At 45.6% G+C, this 15,221-nt stretch overlaps 2 protein-coding genes across 4 annotated transcripts; both read left to right on the plus strand.

The window, feature by feature from the left end:
- The first annotated feature begins 3,659 nt into the window (after positions 1 to 3,659).
- On the plus strand, positions 3,660 to 10,553 carry e2f8 (E2F transcription factor 8). Of its 2 annotated transcripts, none has more exons than XM_076738625.1 (13): positions 3,660 to 3,857; positions 5,045 to 5,305; positions 5,398 to 5,551; positions 5,824 to 6,141; positions 6,257 to 6,418; positions 6,629 to 6,766; positions 6,889 to 7,104; positions 7,191 to 7,272; positions 7,469 to 7,967; positions 8,100 to 8,366; positions 8,449 to 8,563; positions 8,681 to 9,009; positions 9,245 to 10,553. In XM_076738625.1, the coding sequence occupies exons 2-13, from the start codon at positions 5,135 to 5,137 to the stop codon at positions 9,410 to 9,412; spliced, it is 2,619 nt and encodes an 872-aa protein (XP_076594740.1). In that variant the 5' UTR covers positions 3,660 to 3,857; positions 5,045 to 5,134; the 3' UTR covers positions 9,413 to 10,553. The 2 variants fall into 2 exon arrangements, with proteins under 2 accessions (XP_076594740.1, XP_076594731.1); XM_076738616.1 differs by lacking the exon at positions 3,660 to 3,857 and adding an exon at positions 4,517 to 4,614.
- A 2,038-nt stretch (positions 10,554 to 12,591) lies between these two features.
- Positions 12,592 to 14,876, plus strand: csrp3 (cysteine and glycine-rich protein 3 (cardiac LIM protein)). 2 transcript variants are annotated; one of them, XM_076738637.1, is made up of 5 exons: positions 12,592 to 12,703; positions 13,589 to 13,760; positions 14,026 to 14,155; positions 14,572 to 14,665; positions 14,758 to 14,876. In XM_076738637.1, exons 1-5 carry the CDS (start codon positions 12,592 to 12,594, stop codon positions 14,829 to 14,831), a joined length of 582 nt encoding a protein of 193 aa, XP_076594752.1. In that variant the 3' UTR covers positions 14,832 to 14,876. The 2 variants fall into 2 exon arrangements, with proteins under 2 accessions (XP_076594752.1, XP_076594762.1); XM_076738647.1 differs by having other exon boundaries at positions 14,572 to 14,659; positions 14,758 to 14,855.
- Positions 14,877 to 15,221: the final 345 nt, after the last annotated feature.

The following is a 15,221-nucleotide window of genomic DNA, read 5'->3' on the forward strand; positions in this document are numbered from 1 at the left end:
GAGGATGCGATCATGATGATCCTCTCTGCGGGCTGAGACTCAACCTGTCTGCCACTGGAAGGAACAAAACGTGGGCAGGTGTGTAATAGCTGGTGTCACTCACATCCCAAAGGTCAAGCGTGGAGTCCTGACAGCGAACAAGTGCTTGTGTTGAGAGAGAAAACAGAGCTCAACTGGAGCATTAAAGCAAAGGCTGCGGTGCCAAAGACAACACAGACAGCTTAAACGCATCTTACGGAAAACATTTGGATTAGTTCAATGTTTCACTTGACTTGCGAAGCATTTAAATCCTGCAAGATAAAATCTGTATCTACTGCATCTACGCTCTTTCACAGAATGATGAAAACCTGACTTCTAGCTAATTTCTGCAGGTGTGAGCTTTTCACCATTCACACCACGAAAAACACACAAACCCTGCGAACTTTCTGTCGGTCACAAACTTGCTGTCGTGCTTTGCAGTCCTTGTAAGTTGTAGTAAACACTGATACTGAGCCTACACTTGATACCAAACATTAACTCAAGAGTTACAGTCCGGAACAAATTGCTTGCCGGAGGTTTGAGCTGCTGCAGCATCCCTACAGCAGCTCATAGGAGCCTGACAGACCGGCTGCTGCGCTCAGCTTTCTGGAAACTGTTCGTAATGGAGTCAATTAAACAACAATAAATAAACTGCGAGGGGAAGTAAACACGAGAGCGCACAATCTGCGGTAAGAAACGATGCTCACCTCGCACTTGCCTCTTTCTTTCGCTCCCGGTGGAGATGGTCCCCGCCTCGTGCGAAGCGCTGTCCGATCCTCCGGCTGCGAGCGGAGCAGCCAGCTGCTGCGTTCACGCGTTGTCGGAAATATCTTGCGCACGGGATGTTCGACAAAATTCACTTTTCTTTGCTTCAAAAGCGGTTCCTCTCTAAAGTGCCGGGTTTTGTTCGCTTTTACGGTTTCTTTTTAGTACGTATCCTTAACCAGGCTTTGTTATTTTTCGTAAAAGCACTTTGTGACCTCGTTTTGCAACCCCAGAAGTACACAATTTATCTAATGGACATTCATATCTCTTATGCGAAACAAATGTTTATTAACCAATATACATCTCTTAGAAAACGGAATCACATCTCTGTCTTCCTCTGCTAGTGTTAGAAAATGCTGTATTATAATGAGTAAAAGTAAAAATGATGGTATAAAGTTTTGAATCCAATACCAGAATAATAACATAGCCTAAGAGTATTAAGAATAGTTCTTTGGTCCAACGCAGATGTGTTTACGTTGTTTTTTCTGATGTTGTGCGGACTTGGTCTGTTTTTTAATGAAAACAGTTTGCATTGCTGCACATACCTCGAGTGGTTGTCCTAATTTACGAAGAGCTCCTGAAGGCAGCATCAGGGTCCCACTCGCTCTCTCTCACATCCGTAACATTACGTCAGCGGGTGCTTCAAGCTCCGCTGTTCTCTCCCAACATCCTTGAAGGCGCCCGTCGGTTTCCATGGAGACTCCCGGTAAGGAGGTCTCCACCGCCACCTAGCGCTGAGACAGAGACATGGCAATGAAAAGCTAAAATCTGCTTATCTATCAGACCAACACTGGGCCAAACTTTGACTCACGATTCACTCAGAGATAGGGTGACCAGATGTCCCGCTCTGTGCGGGACAGTCACGCATTTACATTACTTCTCACACGCCCTGCAAATTGTGACGTAATTTGCGGGACGTGTGGAAAAGTAAGTAACCCTATCTCTGAGATCACGTCAAGACTTAACATGGTCACATTAATGCCTCTTCAATCACTGAAAACCTTATTGAATTGGACTTTTTTTAGCCTGTGAAGACATGATCTGACTTGATTTAGTGTTTTTCACGTGTGCAGATGGGAAGCAGTCTTTCTCTGCACTAACAGCTCTGGGTGGAATATTTATATAAAATTGGCCTTAAAGGAGGGCTGGATATGGGTTTTGGACTGTTGGTTACATTAAAAAACACATTTCATTTTTACCTTTGCGCCCCACACCCTCCCTACTACCCTCTGTGCATTGTGTACGTATATGTATTGTGTACTTCCATGTTCCATTGTGTACAGTGCACAAAGAACATATGTGACTTTGATTCTAAATGTAGGGCCACAAAATTAGCTCCTGGTGCAGGATCTGCCTTACTTGATATTGTGCTTCAGTGGCGGAAACAACAAACAAATTTGCAATTGACAAAATTACCAAAATCCACCAACATGCAATTAACCGTGAACATGTGGGAATCCTGGGATTCTGGGGCAGCTGCTTGGTATCCAGCCTCGATCACTGACCCTTTATTTTCCATCTTTGACTTTACGCTCCTACGAAAATGTTTGACATTGTTGCAGAAAATACCCAATAATCAATAATCATGCAAACCTGAGTTCACCACAAACCAATTTCAAGCATTTTCCCTGCAGGGATCAATGAAGTTTTTCTGAATCTGAATCATGAAAAGGCTTCAAACTAAAAAGGATGTTCATTTGGTTACAGCGTGCAGCTGTGCATGTAAACATGATGGAAGCTGACATGACAAAGGCAGCTTTGAGCAAGAGACACGCAAAAAAGGCTTGTGTTTATTAGCTGTATTGTTTATGATGCTGATGTTTCATTCAAGCTGGTGTAGGAGACATGATTTAACAGAGGTGCCATGTGACTAAGAACGTTCACTAAAATACTTAAGCACTTTACTAGAGGTTTTTCCTTTCATGCCACTTTCTATTTCTACTCCGCTACATTTCAGAGAGAAATGTCGTACTTTTTAGTTACTACTTACTTTACTGAGTACGATTTTTGCAAACAAAACAAATGAAGAGTTTATAAAATATGTTTAGTTGTAAATAAACCTAACGAAAAGTGTTGAAAAGAAAATTAGATGGCAACTATTTTGATAATCATTTGTCATTTTTCATGTAAAAACATTTCTCAAATGTGAAGATTTGCTGCTTTTTCTTTGAATAATTTGAGAGGATATGTAATAATGTTGAGGTGTGGGCTGCTGGTTGGACTAAATAAAGGTGAAGGTGTCTCTTTGGGCTCATTGTGACCACATTTCTCACTATTTTCAGAATGTTTCCAAACCAAACAATCATTCGATCAATGGAGAATCATCCAGAATGAAAATAATAGTTAATCAATAGTAAGAATCAACAGTTTCAGGCCAGGTTCAGTGCAAAATAAGCTCCACCTCAACCAGCTACAACAGTAAAATCCTGCTTTTACACGAATGCATGAATCGCAATAATCTAATAAGATCAGAAAGAATAGTAGAACAGTCACAGCAGCCATTTTCATGTACTTTTATTTTGAATACTTTAAGTACATTTCCCTGATTACTTACATATTCTTACTTTTGTAACATTTGCAATGCAGGACTTAGAGTATTTCTACAGTTTAGTATTAGTACTTTTACTTGTGTAAAGGGTCTGACTACTCCTTTTGGAGGAGGGCTGAAAAACTGTCTTTTTCCCTCCAAGTTAAAACAGCTCTTCATCATGTTAACGCGATCCGGGTCCGCCTCTCCGCGCACACAGGAAGCGCGGTGCCGGCCTGGCGGGAGCGCGCATGCTCGCACTGGGCGGGTGGTCATACACACAACTGGGTAAACTTTTCACCGCTGAAGTAAAGTTGACCAAGAGGCCAGTCGGACCAGTGCTCACCAGTGAGATACACCGAGAGGCTCGTACAGTTTGTCCTTTCCCAGTTTGAGGTTTTGTGTTTCTTTCGTGGATTCTTGTGGTTTTGGTATTAAAAATCCACATTTCAGCGCTCGGACTTCTCATTTGGAAATAGCTGATATCCACAACACGGTGCCGCGAAGATGGGACGTTTCTAACCCCTGACCAAGGCTTGCTTTTCGGGTAAGTGTACGTTACGTATATTTAATATATAGAAACCTTTATTTTAAAAAAGATCAAGATGTTTAGAGGAGTTAAAGCTTCGGTTTCGGTGCCGCTGGGTTACCGCCTCCTCCTATTAGCCGCTTCATCGTTGGCCAATGTCGCCTCCGTGTCTTTTAAAACAAAGCTGCTAATCTCGGAAACGTTTCTGGATTATCCAGTTTTGTGTGTGTGAGCTGGAGGACGTTTGGTCATGGAAGCGAGCCCTAAATCTAGACCTTACCAGACGGCGGGCGCTCGCAGCCGGTTACGTGACAGCAAGCGTTAAGTTTGGAGGGAATCTTTTGAAGCTCGTCATCTTATTAATGCTGAGTTCTTCTTGTGGTGAAGATTCAGATTTAGCGACAAACGTTTGCGTGTTTAAAGCGAGCGGCCGAAGTTTCCGTACAAACGTTCCGCGCCAAGGATTTCAAAAAACAGTTTACCTGCGCGGGACGCTCCCTCCACTTCCTGTACGCTGGCTCGCGCGGCGCTCCCATTGGCTTTATCTCGCAAAAAGGGCGGGCCCGCCGCGTCCGTTGGGCCCGGCGATTCGACGGGAGGTACGTCAGTTACCGCCACTGTAAATCTCGTGTTTTGATTAGATTTAAACAGATTTTGCAGTCAATTTTACAACAGGGAGTGATCTGAATTGATCACCGGTCCATTGTTTAACTGATCGTTTTTACGCTGCTTTAAAAATGTTGGTACCGGATAAATATGTAATACTCAAGAAGCGGTGAGACTGTCTACGGAAATATTTTGCTGTTTAACTTTAGTAGTAAATCCAGAAAATCACGAGTAACGCTATAAATACTGTTAAAACAGTAGGTTTAAATTAATGATACTAAATAATACGGCGAATTAAATGTAACAAAGAGTAGGGAAAAAAATAATCAGAGCAAGATTAAATGTTAGATAGAACAAATGTTAGCTTGTTAGCTGCTGTTAGCCGTGTCCCATACTCACTGTATTAATCCTTAGTAACTCTAAAGCTAAGGTGCAAAAGTACAGCGCTTGAATCTCAGAACTTGACCCAGAGATCTCATTCAAAGGTCAGGCAGTACAAAACCGTGCATGTTTGTCAGACTTAATCCCAGTATACCTCAGTAGGAATGGTGGGCTTGTATTTTGATTATCATCTTTTTGTTTCTCCCTTTGCTGACCAGGGTGATGGCTCTGTAGTGTCCCTGGTTCTTGTAAATACTCCAAAGAAATCATTAGGTCAGTGTGTGGTGGCGGTGGAGAAGCGGCCGACCATGGGTCCCCTCGCTACGCCTAAAAAGGGAAGGGAAGCGGGTTCAGTCGATCCCTGGACGCCAACGTCCAACCTTAAAATGCTCATCAGTGCAGCTAGTCCTGACATCAGGAACCGAGAGAAGGAGCTGTGCATGGACAACGAGGCGCGGGACGGTGTTGACTCCATACAGGTACAAAACATCCTCGCATCAACTCACGATGGACACCTGGTGTTCAAAGGAATAAGTTTCTTACCCGTGGTTCTCTGTTTCTCTCCCTGTAGGACACTGAAAATGGAGAAGAGTCGGAGAAAATGATCAGCAGGAAAGAGAAGAGTCTGGGTTTGCTCTGTCATAAATTCCTCGCCCGCTACCCAGACTGCCCGAATCCTGCCCTCAATAACGACATCTGCCTGGACGACGTGGCCACTGAGCTCAGTATGTCAATCACACAGTATCCGTTCATCAACATCATGGTCTCAGATTCTGTGTTTCGCAGTGAATGGTTGCTTTCATTGCTCTTTAATCTGTAGGTGGTGTTTCTGTTTTGTCGTTCACTAGAATTTGCTGGAGTGTTTCTATCAGTAATTTCAATTTGGTAATTAACAGAATGAAACACACAGAAAGTTGGTTGTCAAACATTTCTCCACACTGCTTCTTGGTTCATGTCTTAACGTGAGGTTTTGTGTGTTTCTTGTCCATGTGCACAGACGTGGAACGCAGGCGCATCTACGACATCATGAACGTGCTGGAGAGTCTCCACATGGTCAGCCGCTCAGCCAAGAACCGCTACGCGTGGCACGGCCGGACCAAGCTGGCTCAGACTCTGGCCATTTTGAAGCAGGTGGGCGAGGAGCACAGGTACGGCCAGCAGATGCAGCAGATCCGGCAGCGTCTCCTGGACAAAGAGTTTGACTTTGAAGGGGAGGAGAAGGAGAACGAGGAGGTGGTGGTGGACTTGGAGAGTGGAGAGCAGGGGCAGAAGGAGCTCTTCTTTGTGGAGCTTCCGGGAGTAGAGTTCAGAGCAGGTGAGCATCATCCAGATCGGTTAATCCTGGATTCTCGCTGACATTAAATGTCCTCAAAATCGACCTTTTACAATTAACAGATGAGTTTTTTTAACTCTCTTTGTGTCCCGTTCAGCCTCTGTTAACAGTCGGAAAGACAAGTCTCTGAGGGTGATGAGCCAGAAGTTCGTCATGCTCTTCCTGGTGTCTAGTCCTCGTGTGGTTAGTCTGGATGTGGCCGCCAAGATCCTGATCGGAGAGGACCAGGGTGCAGATCAAGACAAGAACAAGTTCAAGAGTGAGTACAGAGCCCGCCAGAAGGAAAACAGTGCTGACGTATGATTTCAGATCTCATCGTATCTTAAGACCTCAATACATTTGCAAACAGTCTCTTTCTAATGAGTGTTAATGCGATGTAAAGATACTGAAATGTTTTAAAAGGTCTGAACAGAATCGGTTTATCCACCGTCTCTGTTGGCAGTAGATAATCTTGCTCGTGTGTTTGCAGCCAAAGTGCGACGGCTGTACGATATAGCTAACGTGCTGCGGAGCCTGAAGCTGATCGAGAAGGTCCACGTGACAGAAGAGAGGGGCAGGAAACCGGCCTTTGAATGGGTCGGCCCCGAAGAATTCCCACAAGTCAAAGGTATCGCAGACCTTTTCCCATTTCCCAAGTTAAAACACATTTCAGGCCTTTCAGTTTCTCTTGAGCAGTTATCAGTGATTCAGTTATGGTGTCATGGACTAAACATCGAACACTTGTTCCAGACTTGCAGAACTCCGCGTCTGAAAGCTCATCCAAGAAGAAAAGTGTGCTGGAGTCTCGTGCGTCGGTAGATAACTGTGCCAAAAACCTGTTCTCATCGCCCGGGGCCAAGCGTAGCTTCACCCGACACCCCTCCCTCATAAAGCTGGCCAGGAGCATTCAGGATGACCGTCGCAAGATCAGTTCTGCCCCCAGCAGTCCCGTCAAGAGCGCCCTCAGTGCGTATAGAGAACGTTTCTGCAGGTTACAGCTGTGGCGTTTGTTTGTGATGACACTTAACATCTCATCTTCTTCTTTTCTTCAGGTGATACTTCAAGCACTGACTTCCCGAACAAAATGGCTCAACTTGCTGCTATTTGTCAGATTGAACTTGACCAGGAGTCAGTGTAAGTTTGCTTCTACTTAGACCCAAACCTGTTTAGGATTCTTTAAATCCATCTTAGCCTTTAGCGGAGTTGATAAGCTTTGTAAGAACGCTGCTGAATTATCACTACTGTATGTGACGCCTCCAGGAGCTGCATTAGCAATGAATTTCTAATACCAGATCTTCAGTGTTAAATCCGAGTCCTGCTTCTGTTCCAGGACCGGAGTCGAACATCCAAAGCCCGCTGCTGCTAAGGCGGACGCAGCTGCCGTGAGGTTAGCGCCGACCTCCTCCTCTCAGGCGCCGTTACTACCTCCAACCCAGGAGCCTGGAGTCAACACTACTGTCCACCTCACCCCCCACACCCCGCTGGCAGCCCTGCCCGCGGGCTCCGTCGCATACATCCCTGCACAGTGTTCATCCCTGATCCCCGTGTTGTTACCTCAGCAGAGGGGGGCCGGGCCCTACGCCGTGTACTTGCAGCCTTCTTCTCCCAGGTCGAATCCTCTGGCCAGGCCACAGCCGACCAGCCTCGCCGTGCGCTCTATGACCTTCGAGGATAAGACCGGGCAGAGTCCGACAGGTCAAAATACAGCCAGGAGCCAGCCGGCCTCCGGGGTGTCGGACGTCAGCCCCGCGGCGCCCAAACGGCAGAGCTCAGATTCAGCCTCAGAGGGCAGCCCCTCCAAAGCCAAGAAGACGGACCCCAACTTTAAGGTACGATTTGAGTGATTAAAGAAAAGTTGTTCTCACCGAAAACATTTTAAATTTCTGATTGTGCAGTTGTTCATTTCTGACGTGCAGTATTCCCCCCCTCTCTGCTCCCCCCTCCCCGCCGGCCTCCTGTAGGACACCTCTCCAAAGCTGTGTGAGATCCTTCAGGCCCGTCTGAAGGCCCGTCGCAGCACTCTGCTCTCAGGACGGCCCTCGCCTCGCGCCCTCCACCTGGACCCAGAGTTTGTAAACACCCCCGGCGGTGCTGTAGCCAGTCAGACACTAGAGCAGAGCTTGGAGACCTTCCTGGACAGAGAGGACAAGACGGCGAACTCTGACAGCGAGGCGGGATTGACGCCGGTCAGAGCCGTGCCCCTGATGCCAGGACAGCTCCACGCTGAGGTAAATGCACCACAGAGGCTTTTCAGACCTTAGTTCTGGTTCAATGGCAGCATGAGTGACGTTTATTTCTCTGCCCGTCCAGACTTTAGTCCCGGCGGGATATCTAATCCCAATCTCCCAGCAATCCCTCATCAGCTACAAGGAAAACAACAAGGCCTCAACTCCCACTTACAACATCTTCCAAACACCGACAGCAGGTAGATATGTCACTAAATGTCATGACAGGCTTTTGAATCTCCAGATGAACTTGATAAAAGCTGTAAGGGGCTGCAGCGAGCCGAGAGATTTGACCATTTTTCTTATGTCTCCAACAGGCTCCAGACCCTCCCCGGCCCAGGAGATCACACCCACCAACCTTCGTCTTCACAAACCCGCCGCCGCTGCTGCTTCCTCGCCTCTCACCACCCAGCAGGGCCACCGCCTCCACAGCCCCAGTCCGGCCATCCTCAACTTCACCCTGCAGAACCTGGGTCTGATCTCAGGCTCCAGCCCAGGAAACGGCTTCGCGGCCCCCCAGACTCCGGAGGGTGCCAGCCCTCTGGCTTTGCAGCAGAGAGGCATGGTTTTCATCAAACCCGTGTCCCCTGTGCCCATCCAGCAGGCTGCACCCGGGCAGCCAGTGGCCCTGATCAGTGTACAGCAGGTAAAAAAACAGGAAATACTACTTAACCTGTGAACAGTGTGTAATATCTGCAGTGACTGTCAGAATCCCAAACTTCATGGAAGTGCAACACTAAATCGCCATATCTCTTGAAGTTAAGGTCAAATACTAGTATACTTCAGAGTATTAGAAATATAACTGAAGTATAAACAGGTCCTCACAAGCACACTTACCTTTTTGTGCTTAATTAACTAACTGAGGGTTGTCTGTCGTCCAGCCTCTGATGACCACCCCCAAAGGGGCCGGCCTCCCCCAGCACAGCTTCTTCCACACGCCGGTCCCCCTCTCCCCTCTGGCCGCCGTGGTCACCACCGGCGGACACCTGGCCGCCAAACCTGTTTACATCCCTCAGAGGAAGCTGGACGTGGCCGCCGAGGACTCCTGAAGGGAACCCGCTGCTGTCTGTGGACACGATGTGTGTGTTTGTGCTGTGGGTGGGCGTCGTCTGTCTCTTTAGGAGTTTCAGTATTGATTACCTCTGAACATTTCACCGTGGCGTCACAGCCTCCGCTCGCAGCTCGCCGCGATGCAGGCCGAAACTTTTCCCAGGACTAAACTTTGAAAGTTGATTTTCTTTTTTTATCGGGTTGTTTTCTAGTTACTTCTGCTAATGGGGGTGATGTGAACACCAAATTATTTTCTTTTTTCATATTCAAATGTGGCAAAAGCCACAATAATACTACGCTGAACAAGCCAGACGGATGTTGTTGACTGAAAGATGAGTTCGATTGGAAACATTATTGATTTGTTAAACCGAGTGAGACATCTTTTGCACATATGTACATGTTACCTGTTACCCCTGTTAAAGATGGAATTAAGAATGTTTGTGAATATTTGTGATTCATTCTAAGACTAATCAGACTTTTTGATAAGTTTAATTTATAAGGATGTTTCTGATGTCCTGCTAAATGTAAAATGTTTCAATGAGCCTGAATACATTTTTAGGAGCCTCATGTGATGTCGGTGTGTGTGTTTCCGTCTTCTTCTCCTCAGCTGTTGGATTGCAGTTAGCACACACATGCAGGGCTGTTGCTAATAATGATTTTTTTTTTATATAGATTCATGTGTTTATTATTCAGTTTTAGTCATGTTTTGGCTGTCCAACAGTCCAAAGATACCACAACAGGAACAAGCAAACGTTTACCACATTTCATCAATAAATGACTCGGACAGTCCATTGATGATGAGACATGAACCTGTAGTCATTGCCTTTAAGTGGACTTTTCCTTTGGCGCCACCAGCAGGTCAAAGCTTGAAATTGTCTCATGTTTATGATTTTTGGCTGAAAGCTCCCCTCTGCTTTGATAGTGAAGCTAAAATAGCATCCTGACATGCTAAAAACACGCTCGCGTGCTGATGGACCATCATGAACGTTCACAGTTATCACCTCGATGTGCAGCTTCCTCCAGCTTCACTGTGACCTTCAGCTCATCGTTCACCTGTCTGGCCCTCAGCTTGACTGTTTGCTTCACGGTGTCCTCTGCAGGCAACTTTTTACAGCGAAAAAGCTAAAAAAGAAAAAGCCAGAAGAAGCTGAGAAATGACAGCTGGAGCTGCCGGAGCCGTGATCGGACTGATGGAAGCTGAGCTGAGCCTGACGTGCTGAGAGACGCCACATTCACATCATTCAGGCAGGAGGAGGACTGAATCTGTATCTCAGGACAGTTAATTACACTATGAACGTAAAGCTAGCTTCAATGACACGTGTCACTAAATAACGGATTGTTGGCATTAATATAAGTGTCATCCTCATTAAATCACTCATGGCTGCTCCGCCTGTTTCTTCTGCATTTCTTTCCATCGGCTTATTTTCCACAGTGTGTTTTAATTGATATTTATATCTGACTGGAACATATTTCTGTTATCTCCTGATGACTCAGCAGCTGTTGAAGTCTTGAACTCTTGAGTTGAAGTGGGAGACGTCTGTCGTGTTTGAATCCCTGGAGAGATCAGAGCTGTTGGTGGTCTGGAACCGTTTACCGTCGGTACATTATGACCTGAACGTGGCAGGTTTAACCCCGTGTTCACATTCAGAACGCAGTTGTCACTTTCCTGCTTTGCCTTCCCATCGTTTATGCACATAATCCTGCAGCTTGCCCTGCGGACGCCTCCCCGCAGGCAGCTGCCAGCCCAGAACAAATGGCTGATGTTCAGCCTGTGATGAAGGGTCAGGGGGCTTTTCTCCGTCACCAGTTATTTTAGGAGGATAGTTTCATTGAAGCGTCACCGCTGGACTGTGCTGATGGCGAGATGGACTCTATTTAAGCCACCGGGGTCACACTGAAGCACACAGGCTTGGGTTCAAGGTAAGGACTCCTTTCCTTCGTGTTAAAGCTTCCTGTTGGAACTGGAATTACATTTGCTTTACGTTTTGGCTTCGGGACTTAAACATCAGGGTCAGCTCCATGTGAGGTTTATCCTCCAGCAGTGTTTGATGGAGACGCTTTAGTCTGACGTCTCGGTAAATCACTGTTCCTGTGAGGCTGAAGGCCGGCAGGGCAGCGCTGCCGTGTGCAGGCTTTCAGTGGAGAAGCTGATCAAAAACTGATCAGGAAATATGAGAAACGTCCTTTTTTTTCTTTTTAAAGAGCTTTGAATGTTTCAGTAGATTCAGGTTTTTAAAAGCCACACTGCACGTCAGAGGGGACAGCAGATTGTTTTAGGTTTGAACTTTTATTTGTCTGATCTCTTCATTTCATAATCTAATCATGTATTTTTTGTATTATTGGGCTTAAATGTGAGAAAATGGACATTAAAAAGTATACAGAGCACATGACTCACTGTAAAGTAGATTCACAGTGAGTCAAGTTACCTGAAATAAATAAATAAATAAATAAATAAATAAATAGTTTTAGTCATTTATCAAATAAAAATAATTTTATATTAAGGTCCACACATTCACCGTTAACTAGCTGCCTATTAGCATGCATATTAGTAGAATATTAGCTCTTTATTTGTCATTATAAATCACTTATTAATGACTTGTTTTGCATGACCGTATCGTATTCCCTCTATAGCCTCCTAATCACCGCTTATTGATTGTAAATAAGGAAGTTGTTGAAATGATTACAATCAATGATTTAACCCTCAGTAACCTCCACAATAAGGCATTAATGAGTGCTTTATAATGACTCATAAATAGATAATAGGCTAATTTTAATGCTAATGAGCATCTAGTTAATGGTGAATATATGCGCCTTAATATAAAGTCATCACTTGTGAAAATAACTGATAACATGAACACTTATTAGATCTTAACATGCGCATAGGTCCCAGCTCATCTTCATTTAATATCCTTACAAAACACTAATTAAGTTATTTTAAGGTAGGACATTAAACTACAGCTGAAACAATAAGCTGATTAATTGATGAGTCGATTGACAGAAGATGAATTCTCTGATTCCAGCTGCTCAAATGAAAGTTTTTCCCATCTTCGTAACCTGAATGTCTTTGGGTTTTGGCCTGTTGTTCAGGCAAAGGCAGCGACATGAAGGCACCACGTTGCATTCAGGGGACACATTTATTGACGTGGATAAAGACGAATGGCTTTCTTCTTTCTCGAAGATGCCAAACTGGGGAGGAGGTGCCCAGTGTGCCGCCTGTGAGAAGACGGTGTACCATGCGGAGGAGGTGCAGTGCAACGGGAGGAGCTTCCATAAGACCTGCTTCATCTGCAGTGAGGAGACGCTTCTGCTCTCTTCTTCTTTAGTGCTTACAGTCCAGTTTTATGTGGTTTCTTCTTTTTCTTTTTCCTCCCGTCTCTTCCTTTTTTCTTCATCCTGTTTTTTCCCTCCTTTCACTTTCTCATCTCTTGTTTTTTTTCTTTCTTCCTCAATTTTACCTTGATCTTTTCCCTCCTTCCTCGTCTAACTCGCCTCCTTCCTTTCTTTTACTTCTTGCTCTCTTCCTTTCTTTCCTGCTTCTCTTTGTCGTCTCCTTCCTTCCTTGCCTCCTTCCTGTGTTTCTTGCTTCTTTTTCTCCTTTCACCTTTTGTTTTTTCCTCTCTTTCTCTACATTCGTCACTCCTTCTGCTCTTCCTTTTATTTCTTTACACTTTAGCGAGCACTGACCACGTTCTCTCACATTTTCTCCATAAAACGTCCTTTTCTCGTGTAGCACGTTCTAGTAATTGACCTGAATTTCATTCGCGGCTCCTGTTGTGATGCAGCCAAAGTTGTCAGGCCACAGATCTCCCAGCTGCGGCGGTCTGATCTGGACTCAGAGCAGACGCCTCGTCTGTGTTTTCTGATCCCTGCACAAACAGTCTGCAGGCGGGTGGACGTGAGCTCGTGAGGCCGCTGGCTCGTTCCAGCCCTGAGATGAGCTCATCCATCTGCTGTGTGTGTTCATCTTTACTGGAGCTTTCACCTCACACTCTCCTTAAATAGAAACACAAGACATCTGACTGTGCAGTGCCGCTGTTGACTGATAAAACTCGCTCGATGGGAGCTTTATTTAACCTCCAGTGCTCCACCAGGACATCCTCCCAGTCTGGAGGAGCTGAGAACATTCCAGCCTCCTGCTTTCATACGTGCATCATGTTCGTGTTTCTTTCACACAGTGAGCTGCAGAAAAGGCCTGGACAGCACCACCGTCGCGGCGCACGAATCTGAGATTTACTGCAAGTCCTGTTACGGCAAGAAATATGGGCCAAAAGGCTACGGGTACGGGCAAGGAGCCGGAGCTCTGAGCTCTGATCCTCCTGGACCCAACGCAGACCTGCAGCCTCGTGAGTACGTGTTCACGCTGGAGTTTAACACACAAGTCTGGGTTTATATTTAAGAGTCATTTCACCCCGCAGAATATTTGCTCACTTACTCAAAGTGGTATCAAGCCACATATTTCGGTAGTTTTGGTTTTCTGTGCAGGAGACTTGGATGAACTGAACCTTTAATTACATGAACAGATCCATCTGAGGCCCATCTGTGCTCTAAAACACGCCCAAACTAAGCCACAGGTACAGAGCTGCGCTCACACGGCGTCTGTTTCTTCTTCCAGCTCTAAACCACAACCAGCGTCTTCAAACTCCACCGCTAATAAATTTTCCCAGAAGTTCGGAGGTTCAGACCGCTGCCCTCGCTGCTCCAAAGCCGTCTACGCAGCAGAGAAGGTGATGGGAGCCGGGAAGGTGAGCACCGTCCTTCCTGGGACGCTCTGATGCGCTTTCATTTCAATATGATTTAGTGGACTGTGGTTTTCTTTTTCCATGTGTTTTAAAATACATCATGCTCTAAAGCAGCCTGACAGCAGCCTTTTATACCTAAACAGTCTTTAAGCAGAGCGAGATATCATGAAACGGACCGCGAACACACCTGAGAACAGAAATCCTCTTGGTTTTAATGACCAGCTGATCTTTCCTTTAAAGTCACGACTTTCCCCACGTTCAGCTCGTCGCAGCTCATGTTTGCTCACCTTTAACCGGGCAGATGTGCATGTGTGTCAGTGGTGGACTCTGAGGGCCGGCGGGGCACCGGAGAGTCGTGATGCATTCACGGTCAAAGGTTTAAAAACCCTGGTTAAGACTGTTATTGTGTGTGTGAGCAGCCCTGGCATAAAAGCTGTTTCCGCTGCGCCCTGTGTGGTAAAAGCCTGGAGTCGACCACGGTGACAGACAAGGATGGAGAGCTTTACTGTAAAGGTACACACACACACACACACACACACACACACACACACACAAAATGCTCATAACTACAGTAAACAAACACTGTTTTCTAATTCTCTCTTCAGTCTGCTACGCCAAAAACTTCGGGCCGAAGGGCTTTGGGCTGGGGAACGCCGCCATGTTGGAGGAACGAGAGTGACCTTTACACTGGGTGTTTGTAATGCATGATAGACGCCATGTTGATGGGCAGGTACAGTCACAGCAATGTTTTGAGGTCACCATTAAGTTGAAAATTGGGTTAAATGTTGCCCGATACTTATAACTGAGTGTACAATAAAACATTTTCTTAGCTTAAAATGCATCCTGAGTGGAGTTTATTCACCAAAAATGACATTTTTATAAGTGAAGGTAAAGAGGAAGCGGGGACGTGCCCTACCCTGCTTTAAAGTCTATGAAGTTATTTCCATCTCTATCACTTCCTGCTGTAAAAAAACAATTAACGTTGCCTCTTCTTGTTAAAGGTAATTATTAATAAATCTTATTTGCATTCATAAATAACTTAATTAGAATAATCAAGTGATGAACAGAC

The sequence above is a fragment of the Chaetodon auriga genome, chromosome 1 (assembly GCF_051107435.1).
Source record: "Chaetodon auriga isolate fChaAug3 chromosome 1, fChaAug3.hap1, whole genome shotgun sequence".
Classification (NCBI taxonomy): domain Eukaryota; kingdom Metazoa; phylum Chordata; class Actinopteri; order Chaetodontiformes; family Chaetodontidae; genus Chaetodon; species Chaetodon auriga.

What these genes read in the sequence shown, in the direction of transcription:
- csrp3 (XM_076738637.1), top strand. Translation starts at nt 12,592, where the DNA reads ATGCCAAACTGGGGAGGAGGTGCCCAGTGTGCCGCCTGTGAGAAGACG. An exon ending in AGGTGATGGGAGCCGGGAAG is followed by an intron (nt 14,156 to 14,571) that starts GTGAGCACCGTC and finishes GTGTGTGAGCAG; the next exon opens with CCCTGGCATAAAAGCTGTTT. An exon ending in TGGAGAGCTTTACTGTAAAG is followed by an intron (nt 14,666 to 14,757) that starts GTACACACACAC and finishes TTCTCTCTTCAG; the next exon opens with TCTGCTACGCCAAAAACTTC.
- e2f8 (XM_076738625.1), top strand. Translation starts at nt 5,135, where the DNA reads ATGGGTCCCCTCGCTACGCCTAAAAAGGGAAGGGAAGCGGGTTCAGTC. An exon ending in GGGAGTAGAGTTCAGAGCAG is followed by an intron (nt 6,142 to 6,256) that starts GTGAGCATCATC and finishes TGTCCCGTTCAG; the next exon opens with CCTCTGTTAACAGTCGGAAA. An exon ending in AGACGGACCCCAACTTTAAG is followed by an intron (nt 7,968 to 8,099) that starts GTACGATTTGAG and finishes GGCCTCCTGTAG; the next exon opens with GACACCTCTCCAAAGCTGTG.